General features: G+C 50.7%; 1 protein-coding gene across 1 annotated transcript; it reads right to left on the bottom strand.

Moving 5' to 3' along the window:
- Positions 1-2,291: 2,291 nt before the first annotated feature.
- KAZALD1 (Kazal type serine peptidase inhibitor domain 1) lies at positions 2,292-5,103 on the bottom strand. Its single transcript, XM_007939940.2, is given in 5 exon segments — positions 2,292-2,386; positions 2,570-2,717; positions 2,800-2,960; positions 4,571-5,075; positions 5,077-5,103. Coding segments are annotated over 5 exon segments (936 nt in total).
- Positions 5,104-13,121: the final 8,018 nt, after the last annotated feature.

The raw sequence follows: 13,121 nt of genomic DNA on the forward strand, positions 1-13,121 counted from the left end.
CCAGGAAGGCGTGAAACCCGGCGGGAGGCGAAGCCCGGAGCTCCGGCAGCGACTCACATTCCCCCTCCCCCTCCTCCCCCGGGAGCGGCGGGAAATTATTTATTAAAACGCCGCCCGCGCTCTCATTTATTTGCGGTGAATAATCCTCGGCATCTCAGCGCGTTTATTAAACCTTTCCCGTCCCCGCGCCCGCATTACTTTAATAATAAATCGCGTGTCACTTTCCAGCGACGTTATTAAAGCCCGTCCGCGGAGCAGAGGCGGGGGAGGGAGAGCGGCAGGGCTTCCTCGCGTTCCCGGCTCTGAGGCCTGAACCAGCAGAGGGCCGTGGAGCAGGAAACTGAGGCCGCAAGGGGGCGAGGAGCTTGCACCCCGACGCCCTACAAAGTGTGCAGATGCAATCGATGACCCGGATTTCCCAGGCGCGTTTGCCCTCTCGGGCCTGGGGGCCTTGCGCTTGGACCCGGACTCTGTAGGTGGGCGCGGGCTGATCGCAGTATCCCTGGGTGAAGAACAAGCCGCATGCGGCGTCTCCGCAGACACCAGGCCCAGAGCCCAAGTTGCTCCTTTAACGCGGCGCAGACCTGGTCACGACGCCGAATGGCACGCACAGCCCCCTTCCCCTCGTTCCGAATTCCCTCAAGTGTATCAAGCCCCGAGCCCTGCCTTGTGCGCTCCCGGGTCCGACGGACTGGTGCCAGGGTTCTGCTGTGAGAACTGTCCTCTAGCTACAGCAGCTGGAGGGGCCGAGCGGGTGGGTTGCAGGGGTGGCCAAGCCCCAGCTAGGGTCTCGGAACCACGCCCCTCCCAGGAGGCCCGGCGCCCTGCGAGCGCCGGGGAGGACATGCTCAGACGCCAAGCCACAGCGATCCTCTTGTGGTGGCGCCAGGCTCCCGGAAGAGCGCAGGCGCATAGGAGACTGTCGCCATCCAAACACAAGGTCTTGGCCTCGATGAAATGCACTCCTTCAATCACTCAATAAACATTTTCCCAACACTGCGCCTCATCAGTGGCCCCGGTCTAGGTAAAGAGTGTGGGGAGAGATTCCGCGAACCACATATCGCGGGTCTGAGGGACCCCAGCCGGATAGGATAGGGCCCAGGCCTGGCACATGAGGAAACCAGCTTACCCTGGCTTTTTCTGGGTTTACCTAGGGAATGGGTGGATTCCCTGATGGAGCTGGGGGAAGGTGCAACCCATAAAAGTAGCCAAACTTCTCCTCTACTTCATCTTCCAAGTTTTTTTTTTCTTTCCCTTAGGACACTACCCATGGAATCCTGATTCCTCAGTTGGCCTGGGGAGGGACCAGCTGAGAGGAAGAGAGGGCAGGCTTTTCACCTCTCCACCAGCCCCAATGGAGAGCAGGCTGGGAGGAAACTCCCTCCAGCTAGATGGCTCCAGCCTTTCTCCCTAGAGGGCAGGGTAGACCAGAGCTCAAGTCTTCACGCTGTGCATCTGGCAGCCATGTGCTTAGACCTACAGCTTCTGGAAGCCACACTCCTTGTCTGGGAGGCATCCCAGGGCAATGTAGGCTTCATGTGCACATCTGCAGGAAATGTTTGACCATCTTGGTGTCTCAGTTTATTCACAAATCTTTATTGGGTCCTTCCTGTACGCCTAGTCCTGTGCTAGGCATTGTCAAATACAAAGTGGTATAATACATAACGCTGGCCTCATGATGTTCCCAGAAGGAAAGGGAAAACCACATATGACCAAATGCTCACCAAGCTCCACTGTGCTCTTCTGTGCTACAGACAATGACAGACAACGCGAGCACAGAGCAGGCTGCAGCCATAAGTATAATTGGAACTAACGAGACAGGGCAAACGTCTGGAAGGTGAGTCTTGAGGAAGGGTAATCTCAGGCTAGGCAAAAGTTGGTGACAAGGAAAATAACAGCAGGAACAAGGGTCTGTGGAAGAGGGTTGGGCTGGAAGGAGGGTTACGGTATAAAGGGGAGGATCCTGGTATCAGCACCTGTCTGTGCTCCAGCCTCCAGCCTGCACCCCCCCCAGCCTGGAACCAAAAAGTAGCTGGTACTGGCCCCTTGGCTGGTTCATGCTGGATGCTGTCCTGAGCAGGGCATCTCCTGTTTGGGCCCCTCTGAGTCCGACCTCTCCTGGTCTCTACCTTTCTCCCTTGCCCCCCACTAACACCACAAGGTCTCCCTTATGGAGGGCATCAAAGCCATCCTGGAATGGGCTCTGCTTCCCCTGCATTTCCCAGGTCTTTTCAAGAGCAGGGACGAACACTATCCCCACTCACCCATGCCCACCCCACGGGGCTCTGGACCTAGTAGTAGTCCTCGCCCTCTTCACTCTCAGCCTCCTCCTCAGGAAGCAGGTTCAGGGACTGCAGCTGGGGGATACCTGTGGAGTTCAGCTGGTCTGCAAATATATGTCAGCAAAGAAGAGGGGACAGGAGAGAGGGGCCGTTAGTGCCAACATTTCCCAGCGGGAAGCCATGCTTGTATGTGCACAGACCCACAGACTCAGTTTCTTACACACACATTCAACGGCCCTAATCCACCACCAATGGCCCAACCTTCAGAGTCCAGGGCTCCCCCTTACCTGGTGTGAGCACCATCAAGCTAGCCCGGGCCTCGACCTGGCCCAGGGCATTGCGGGCAAGGCAGCGGTAGATACCCTCATCACTGGGACGCACAGCCTGGATCTGCAGCCAACTTGTGACCTCAAACCTCTGGGGTCCCCCCCTAAACTGGAGCCAAAGAAAGAGTCAGCAGGGTCTCCCAAGGGAGGTTCTGGGCTGCCAGAGGGAGGTCTCTGCTCCCTGCCCCTACCTGTACAGAGATGTGGGGGTCATCCCCTGGCAGCTGGATGTCCAAGCCATCCTTCCTCCACTCGATGGAGGCCATAGGGTAGGCAAACACTTCACAGCCGAAGATCACGTCCTGCCCTGTCACGTTCCAAATGTCGTGTGGGTGCGACATGATCTGGGGCTCTGGGGGTGGAGATGGGAGGCCTGAGAACAGGAAGGCACATGCAACCCAGCAAAGGCTCAATGTACAAACCAGTGTAGACACATTGGTGGGAAAATATATTTTGAGGTGTATAAATTAAACCAATTTCCATGGAGTTGACTGCAACTCATAGCAACCCTGTGGGATGGTGTAGAACTACCCACAGGGTTGGTTTCCAAGGCCATACATCTTTACAGAAGAAGACTGCCACATCTTTCTCCCGCAGATCAGCTGGTGAGTTGGAACTGTCAACCTTTCAGTTAGCAGTCACTTAACCACTGCACCACCAGGGCTCCTTATCTGGGGTATATATACATCTGTAAACAAGACATGACACATACACAAAACTCACTGCCCTTGAGTGGGATCTGACCCACAGCAACCCCTCCTTGGGTATCCCAGGCACATCACTACGCAAGTAGATTGCCCAACTTTCTTTCGCAGAAGTGAGTGGCTGGTGGGTTTGAACCACCAGCTTCTGGTTAGCAGTCAAGTACCTTAGGCACTATGCCACCAGCGCTCCCCATACACAGACAGGCACATACAAATGTAGCTGCAGGTACACACAAGACTACAAAAGCAGATGGGAGATGTACCCTCGGAGCACACACACACAGCCACATAGAAACAAGGAGCAATCAAGCACACAGCCCCACATCTCAGCTTGGCAGTGACTCTCTGTCCTTAATCGCTCCCTGTCCTCATTCCACCCTGCCCGTCCCCATCCTGCCTTGCTGGTAACCGACACCCCACTCTACTCCCCCTCGCTCTTTTCTAACCAGGTTCAGTTCCCAAAGTCCAAAAGAACAGCCCACCCCCCACCCCACTCCCTGGGGGTTCCACGTGGCAAAGGCAAAGAGAGAATCTGAAACCCTGCCTGGAGGGCCGGCAGGAAATCTGAAGGGGGGTTGGAGGGGAGAGGAGGGGAAAGTGTTGGGACCCCCGCTGGGTGTTTGCTTTCTCAGCAGTCCCAGGCAAGCCGGACCGAAGCACCAGGTCAGGAAGTCAAAATTACTAAAGCTTCCAAAGCCAACTTGAGGCCCGGATGTCCCTCAGCCCCTTGGCGAGGTGGGGGGAGGCTGGTAGATAAAAAACGCAACCCCCTTTCATTAACCTCTTAGCACAGAAGGGGGAAGACAGGATACTGGGATTGCTCTCAGAATCTGCCCAAACGAAAACCTGATTGCATCTTGCAGAAGCCCAAGTCTCGGTGCCTGAGCCCCAAATTGGTCAGGTTAAAGCCGGAGCAAGGGGCGGGGGCGGGGGCCGGGGGTTTTATTCCCTCTCTCAACGTTGAGATCAACCATTGGCTTTGTGCCTGGTTCCTCAGAGGGCGGGATCGCGGAAGGCGGGTCTGGAGCTTTCAAGCGGCTCAGCGCACGCAGCAAGCGGTCAAAGCTCAGAGACCGCACCTTTAGTGGCGGCCTCTGCGGACCAGCAGCAGAAGCAGGTTCTGACACTGAGCTCTAGGCCTCCCTGGCTTCATCTCTTTTGCTCGTCTGGCCAGAAGAGACCGATGCTCTGGGGAACTGGAGAGCACTGCCTCCAGGAAGCCCAAGTGCTAGGGGTAGGGGCCCCGGGCCGTGCGTACCGGACTCACAGGGCCCCGGGTGCGCCACAGTGAGGTTGGCGTCGGGCCGAGCGCCGGCCGCCTCCTGCAGGCGGCAGATGTGCGCGTAGGTGCGGCCGTCGGAGCCACAGAGGGGACGCTGCGAACTGCAGACACACACAGGCTCCGGCACTTCGCCGCGGCTCAGGTCCCCGCCTGCGTCCAAGCGACACTCAAGCTGCTCGCCGCAGCGCCCGTAAAAGTGAGCGCTGGGGTCCAGGTCGCAGAGCTGGCCCTCGAGATTGGCGCATTCCCAGCAGCAGCCGCACGGGTCGCGCACCTGGCCCGCCAGGCAGCCCCGGGGCGCGGCGCACTCTTCCGGCCTGCAGGGCGCGCAGCCCTCCCCCTCCACCAGCAGCCGCAGCCAGCTGCGCCGCAGGTAATCCGGGCCTGGGGAACGTCGCGCGCTGCTCAGGAGCGGCGTCGGCACCAGCAGCACGAGCAGGAGCAGCGCCAAAGCAGCTGCGGGCGACCGCGACATGGTTAGCTGGCAGCCCTGCGTTCACTCGGGGCATCAGCGCGCTCGCGGCACCCTGCCAGCGAAGGAAGCTAGGTTAGGAGGTCAGAGTGATGCCAGAGCCCAAAGGCCAACCGCGTTGCCCCTTGTACCAAAGCCTGACCCTGGCATTGTCTCTCTTCTTTGTGTCTAGGCTTCTCCCTTGCTACCACAGAATTGAAGTAGACCCTCTCGGGACCATTCAGTTATGCCCGGGGTGGGGGGCGCTGGAGAGAGATGAGAGGAAGGGGTGATGAAACGTAGGCGCTTGGACGCGTACAAATACCACTACCGTCACCACCACCAAGAACCTTCTAACTCTGGTGCTCCCTGCCTCGATAGTGGATGGGAAAGGACGTTTCCAGGAAAAATACGGAGTTGTTAATGGGGATGGAATGAGGGAGTGGAGGAATGATGCCCCTGGCCCGGGGCCCAGGGCGCTCACCTAGTGCTCGGGACTAGGCCCTTCGGAGCAGCAGATTCTCCCGTTCGAAAAGGAGGCAGTGGAAGAAAGCAAAGGCACGCAGTGGCCTGAGCCGGCCAGCCACTTCGGCTCCGGCCTTCGGATCTCTCTCTGAGAGCCCACGGACTTGGACTCAGAGAGCGGCTCCTCCGCCCCCTCTCCCCGCCCATTGACGTCGCGCACTACCCCCCACCCACCTTGTTCTGAGGCTGCCAATTTCATGCAGCCACCGGGATCCTCCCGGGCCACTTCCCCCTAGCTTGGCCCAAAGTCCCAAGGAGAACAGAAGAGCTGTAACCGTAACCGGACACCGAAGCTGGGAGAGGGAGAGCTGCAAGGATTAGAAACTGGGAGGGAGGGCGTTTGGGAGGGTGGTGGCTGGGAAGTAAAGAGTTGGCTGAGCGGCCAGTTCCTGTCCCACATGACGACTTTACAGTCCCCGGGGTCGGCTAGAGTAGCTACATAATGGGAAGGCGGTAGGAGTTCTGGTGCCAAGACGTTTTACATTGTCTGGGTGCTCCTGGAGGGCAGAACCAATCAACGTCTCTTCTCCCCGCAGCCCAGGGCTGGCTTCCTGGGGTGGTTGCTGGCTCTCAGACTTCATTTCCGTACCGAGACGCCGACCAGAGACTCAGCCTCCCCACATCTGGCCTCCTCCACCCTCCCCACATCCGGCAGGTGCTTCAACCCGAGGACGAGCTGGGTGATTAGAGGTCTATCCCACCAACGGCTGCAAAAGGCGGGCCGGGCGGCTCCCTAGCGGGCGTCGCTCTGGATCAGGATTACAGGTTATGGCTGCTAGGCTGGCACAGCCACAGGCACTCTGTCCACGCTGCCGCTACCAGCGCCACCGTGGCACTTTGGGCTGGGGTATGGGAAGAGAGCGTTCCTGGAGGGTAGCCCACCATACTGGGGGTTTGCCAGGCCGCGCCCCAGCCTGCCTCAAGCGGCTTACAGAAACCGCACTGCAGGCAAGTTTGTCCGGGGCGGAACCCGAGTTTGTGATTGGTGAGGGGACAGTGATTTAACTAGGCTTCGCCCAGAAGGCCCAAGTGGCCTGGACTGGGGCCACCCCAGCAACCCTGAAGCTTTGGGGCGGGGCCCAGGCATGGGGCCGCCCGGTGAATCCACTCCGCATGCGTACTAGAGCTCCGGAGTCTCCAGCGCCCGGATGCTACCCGCGGCTCCATCGGCAGCGCACCGGAACTGAACCAGACCCTCTCACTTAGGGGTTCCCGAGCCGCACAGACCCCGCCCCCGGCCAGAAAAGTTCTGCACTGCACCCGGTGGGTGAGGCCAGGTACTTGTCACCACGGTTGCTAAAAGTCAATGGATGGGCGCGAAACGAACTCACGCGAGGTCTTCTAATTGTCGCGAGAGTTAGAACAGGAAGTCTGACGACAGAAAAAGCCCGCGGGTTTTAAGACAGAAAGTGAATGGGCGGAGCCGGTATGGCTGATAAGAAACCTAATCCACAGCGATTGAGTCAATTCCGACTCTTGGCGACCATATAGGACAGAGTAGAACTGCCCCATAGGGTTTCTAGGGCTGTAAACTTTGACTGCCACATCTTTCTCCCGTGGAGCAACTGATTGATTCGAACCTCTACTGTTTCGATTGGCAGCCAAGCGTTTAACCACTGTACCACCAAGGCTCCGGAGAATGGGGTTTTAAATAAATAAATAACTGCCATCGAGTCTATTCCAAGTCATAGCGATCCCCATTGGGTTTCCAAGGCTGTAAATCTTTAAGGAAGTGGACTGCCCCATCTTTCTTCCGCGGAGCAGCTGGTGGATTCAAATCACCAACCTTTTGGTTATCAGGTTTTGTTGTTGTTGTTATGTGCCGTCTTGATATTGCGGAAATGGCTAATGGAGACACTGGCTCTGGCAAAAGGTTTTGGAGACGGAGATCGTGGCTTGGGAGATAGAGCGGCAGTAGTTGGGAATCTCCCAGTGAATCGCTACGGGCTTGTAAAGCGTGGAACAACAAACTCCAGGGACCTGGAAACTTTTCGCTTATCCCACTTAATTATTGGGAAGGAAGGTTGGGCAGTCTACTTCCGTAGTGATACTGCCTCAGAAACCCAAGGAGGGGTCACTCTGAGTCGGGTCCCTCCATGGCACACAACAACTTAATTATAGCGTTCTTTAATTTCAATCCTGGTTAGGCTGTAAGCCTTTGGTGCGTTACTCACCATTGTAGCCTGTGAACCTAGCCCAGCTCTTTAGTGCACAGATTCTCGGTAAATGTTTGTGGATTAAATATGAAAGACTCCTGAGGATGAAAGTCAAGTTTAACCTGGATTCTGAGCCGTTGTTGGGGAAGGCTGGATAGACAGGGAACGAGCGCCCTCTGGTGGGTTTGCGGTTTGTGACGAGAACATGACCGTGCAAGTAAAAAACCCTTGCCCTCCAGTTGATTCTGACTCACAGCAACCATGTAGTACAGAGTAGAACTGCCCCATAGGGTTTCCAAAGCTGTAATCTTTATGGAAGCAGGCTACCATATCTTTCTCTGGCGTAGCAGCCTGGTGGGTTCGAACCATCAAACTTTTGGTTAGCAGCTGAATGCTTAACCACTGTGCCACCAGTGCTCCTTATAGCCATGCATATAGCAAGCACTAAATATATTTACTATACAAAGGTATTCACTTTTATTAAATAGAGATTTTATTCCAGGGAAATGCCACATATTGTAAAAATACCGTAAAAAGGAGGAGTTATTTGCATAGGATACAATTTAAAAGTCTAGAGAAGTCCCCAGATTCTCATCATCAGTTTTTATCCATTAAGTCTTAGAATACATTCAATAATACTTATGGTCATCATCATTAATAAAGATATAGCAAAAGACTGCGTATTCATACATTGAAAATACTGATTTGATCAGAGAATTGCAGGTTCATGCAAAACTCTTGTTAGGTGTCGCTGAATGGCTTCTGACTCATAGCAACTGATTAGATTAAAGGAAAAGGATTCTCTGGATGATGTGACCACTGCAAGCAGAGAGGGGGGCGAGTGGCAGCATCATTTGCTGCACCTACAGAGAAGAATAGATTCAGATGAAGGCGGTGCAGTTACAACTTGAAAAATAGATAGTCCTGCCCCTTTTTTGTTTCCTTTCCTGTAGATGTTTGCACTGAAGAAGGAATGAAGTGTGGAATGTCGTTTGCTTCCCACTGTGAGTCATAGCACAGAGTCCACAGGTTATCACTTTCTTTCAGCCATCCACCTATAAAATAACAATGACATACAATGAAATGAGGTCCTATACAAATTAACAATGTAAGATTGAAGGAGGTATAAAGGTCATCGTGTAATTTAGTAATAAATTACATCCTCTCCTTACTTGTTAACGTGGTTAGGTTCCAAAGACCAAGTTGTTAGCGAAAATCAACATTGTGAAATGGATGATGACCACATCATTACGTAACTGCCAACTTTCATCATTATACAACTGCCAAATTACCTCATTACTTAACTGCCCAAACACTGAGAATCATGGCCCATTGAAGCTGACACGTAGCTCTAGCCATCACAGCCTCACACCTTGCATTTATCACTGCCAGATGTACGTCCTTAATGCACACAATAATTGGATGGTAAATTTTTTACAACTGTCATAAATGCAAAATGTCGGGTAATGAGATAATTGATAAGTAATAAGTAGGTACTCTTGGGAGGACCCACACATTCTAACCTGTCACTTAATGAGCCCTGTTTTGACACAGCTGGTAAAAATAGTGAGGTTGCCACTCAGAAAGGGATCGAAATAGGAGATACTGGACGGGGTGGGACAAAAATGTCGAACAAAACTCCAAATTGTGAAAAAAGACCAAGCCTACTGGTCTGATAGAGACTGGTGAAACCTCCTGAGACTGTGGCCCCTAGTCATCCTTTGGGTCTGGAATTGAACTCACTCCCATGACTTCCAGCCAAACAATGGACAGGCATATAAAGTGAACGTTTATGCCAGGTAGGTACACTCCTTAGAACAGTCAACCATGGGAGAGCAGAAGGGCAGCATTTGCAGAGGGAGGTAGCTCAGAGGGCAGGAATGGATAGGGAAGAAGGGCACAGGGAAAAGGTACCCGCAGGGAGTCAGTGGGAAGAGAGCTGTTACATTATGGAGATTGCAGTCAATGTCATGAAACAAAACGTGTATGAACAGTTGTATGGAAAATGAATTTGCTTTGTAAACTTTCACCCAAATCACAATTAAAAAAAATAAAACAATGGGGTTGCAACTTTGAGGAAGAAGCAAAAGTGACAGAAATGACCGAGAATGACCCATTAGAGATGACTGCAGAGGAGTTGTGCTTCTTGCGGGGACCATTAGAATCAGTTAAGCCAAAAAAGGCCCAACGTAGGTTATAGATGGAATACTTTATAGCTGCCTACTATGACAAATAGGTGGACAGTCAAAGTGGAAAATGTTTGCAGGAAAAGAAATGAAAAAGTATATGAATACTGATCACAACCATGTAAATATTTATCATACCTGTCATCAGTGAACGCTCAGAGAATTTTGAATGAAGCAAAATGGCTGCACCTAATAGTCACTATTCTTTATTTTATAAAATTTTTCATAATAAAAAAGCAGAGGTAATTTTTATAGGTAGGTTAGAACACAAAGATCAATGTGGAAAGTTGAGACAACAGGTGGGAAGATAACCATTGTAACTCAGTTACGAGTCATGGTACAAAAGTTGGAATAGGCCGGAGACCAGCTCTCTGGAACATCTAGGCATAAAAACAAGTTGAAGGAGCTTTAAGACATTGTCCTGGATTGAACTGTGTCTCCCAAAACTATGTGTCAACTGGGCTGGGCCCTGATTCTCATTGAGAGTTATGTAGCAATGTAACTTGACAGTTATGATGTAATCATCCCCCATGATGTGATCTAATGTGATCAGCCACTCAGTTGTAAGAGGATTAGGGTAGGCTGCAACACCCTTAATCAGGTCACAGCCCTGATTCAATGTAAGGGTAGTTTCCCTGAAGTGGCCTGCATCACCTTTTATCTTAGATAAAAGAGACGGGAGCCGAGAGGTGAGACTTCCAATACCACCAAGAAAGAAGGACTGGGAGCAGAGCCTGTCCTTGGACCCAGGGTCCCTGTGCTAGGAACCTCCTAGACCCAGGGGAGATGTCAAGATGTCAACAGGGATGCCAAGGCCACACCTGTTGAAAGGAGACAAGGACCTTACCCCAGAGCTGGCAAAGAAAGAAAGCCTTCCCCTAGAGCTGGCACCCTTGAAGTCTGACTTCTAGCCTCAATTGTGACAGAATAAATTGTTTGTTAAAGCCATCCACTTGTGGTATTTCTCTTAGAGCAGCCCTGTTGTTATTAGGTGCTGTTGACTCATGTCTGACTCATAGCAGCAACCTTTCGTACAACAGAATAAAACAATGCCCGAGCCTGCACCATCCTCACAGTCTTTGCTATGCTTAAGCTCATCATCACAGCCACTATGTCAGTCAATCTCATTGAGGGCCTTCAAAGTGACATTGTTGCTTTTAACACTTTAAAGGGATCTTTTGCAGCAAATTTGCCCAGTGCAATATGTCATCGGATTTTTTTGACTGCTGCTTCCATGATCCTTGATTGTGGATCCAAGTGAAGCAAAATCCCTGACTACTTCAGTCTTTTCCCCATTTATTGTGATGCTGCTTATTGGTCCACCTGTGAAGATTTATGTTTTCTTTATGTTCAGGTGTAATCCATACTGAAGGCTGTCTGTAGTCTTTGATCTTCTAAGCCCTCTTCTGAATCCAACTTGAATTTCTGGCAGTTCCCTATTGATGGACTGCTGCAACCATTGTTTAATTATCTTCAGCAGAATTGTACTTTTGTGTGGTATTGATATTGTTCAATCATTTCTGCATTCTTTTGGATCACCTTTCTTTGGAATGGGCACAAATATGGATCTCTTCCAGTCAGCTGGCCAGGTAGCTGTCTTCCAAATTTCTTGACAGCACTGGATAACTAAAACAGATCTGCAGAAAGGATTAGCCCAAAAATATCATCAATTTGCTTTTCTTCTTACATCCTAGGAAGCAGCTCTTTTATCACCTCTCCCTAGCTTCCCCTCCACCTTTGAGATGGAGATTATAGCTCCATCTGCCTTAGGAATTAGCCAACATATTTTATTGATAGACTTAGGAAGAATATATAAATGATTTAGACTCTTTCTAATTTCTTGTGCTCCTTTTGTTTTTAACTTGTTTTCATTTTGAAGTAAAACAGACAACAGACAAGCCTAAAAGTACATGAAACAGGTACAGAGCGTAATTAATTATTCAAAATTAGCATCCCTGCAATTATCACCTAGGACAAGAAACAGAACATTGCTCACACCCCCAGGAGCCCCATTCTGACCCCTTCTGATCATTATCCCTCTTCTGCCAAAATAACCACTTCTAACTCTGTAATTTTACTTGGTTTTCACTTTTATGTAAATTGAGTTATACCTAGGAATGGAACTGCTACTTCATATGATAGGCATCTATTCAACATCAGTATATATTCCTAAAGTGACTCGATTTCCATAGTCACAAGCAGTTTATCAGAGTTGCTATTGTGCTGCATCTTTGCCAGCACTTGATATTGTCAGTCTTTTTAATTTTAGCAATTAAGTGAAAGTTTCAGAGCCTACAATTTTAAGATGGCTTTTTCTATAAAGATTCCCCCTCCTGATTTCTTAAAAGAAACTTTTTTTGTTGAAATAATTTTAGATTCACATAGAAATTGCAAAAGTAGCACAGAAAATTCCTGCGCGCCCTTCACCGAGCTTGCCCAGATGGTAATAGTAACCATAGTATAATTACCAAACCAGGAAATTCGTAAGTCTACAGTATTAGTAACTAAAAAATGAGCCTTATTCAGATTTCACCAGTTTTTCTGTGCACTTGTGTGTGTGTATAAATGAAATTTTATCACATGTATAGATTTGTGTAACTGGGTTGTAAGTAAATGAGTCTCTGGGGTATAAGAGGCTAATGCTCCTGCCAAGGAAAAGTTAGAATCTGTAATACAAGACAAAATGGCATTTCACATATACGTTGCTTTTTAAATTGTTATTATCAAAATTGTTGTTATCAAAAGCTGTGAGCCCTGGTAATGCAATGGTGAAGCACTGGGCTGCTAACAAAACAGTGGGTGTTTCAAACCTATCAGGTACTCTGCAGGAGAAACAAGCTGGTGATCTGCTTCCATAAAGATTACAGCCTAGGAAACCCTATGCAGCAGTTCTACTCGGAGTCACTATGAGTCAGAGGCGATTCAACGGCAAGCAACAACATTATTAAAAGTCATTGATGGCATGCTACTTTGGGGTAGTAGCGACTGGGATCTTAAAAGCATGCAAGTGGACACCTAGATGCAACGATGGGTCCCTCGTCCAGAGCTAAGAAGAATGAAGAAAACTAAAGATGCATGGAGACAATAGTCCAAGCGACTGGTACACCATGCGATACTCAGCCTATACGACTATGAGACCAGAAGAACTAGATGGTGCCCAGCTACCACTGTCAGCCACTCAGAGGGGGATCTATGTAGGAGATCCTGGA

Source organism: Orycteropus afer, unplaced genomic scaffold, assembly GCF_000298275.1.
Source record: "Orycteropus afer afer isolate SDZICR_OR568_19922 unplaced genomic scaffold, OryAfe1.0 scaffold00064, whole genome shotgun sequence".
NCBI classification, from domain to species: Eukaryota; Metazoa; Chordata; class Mammalia; order Tubulidentata; family Orycteropodidae; genus Orycteropus; species Orycteropus afer.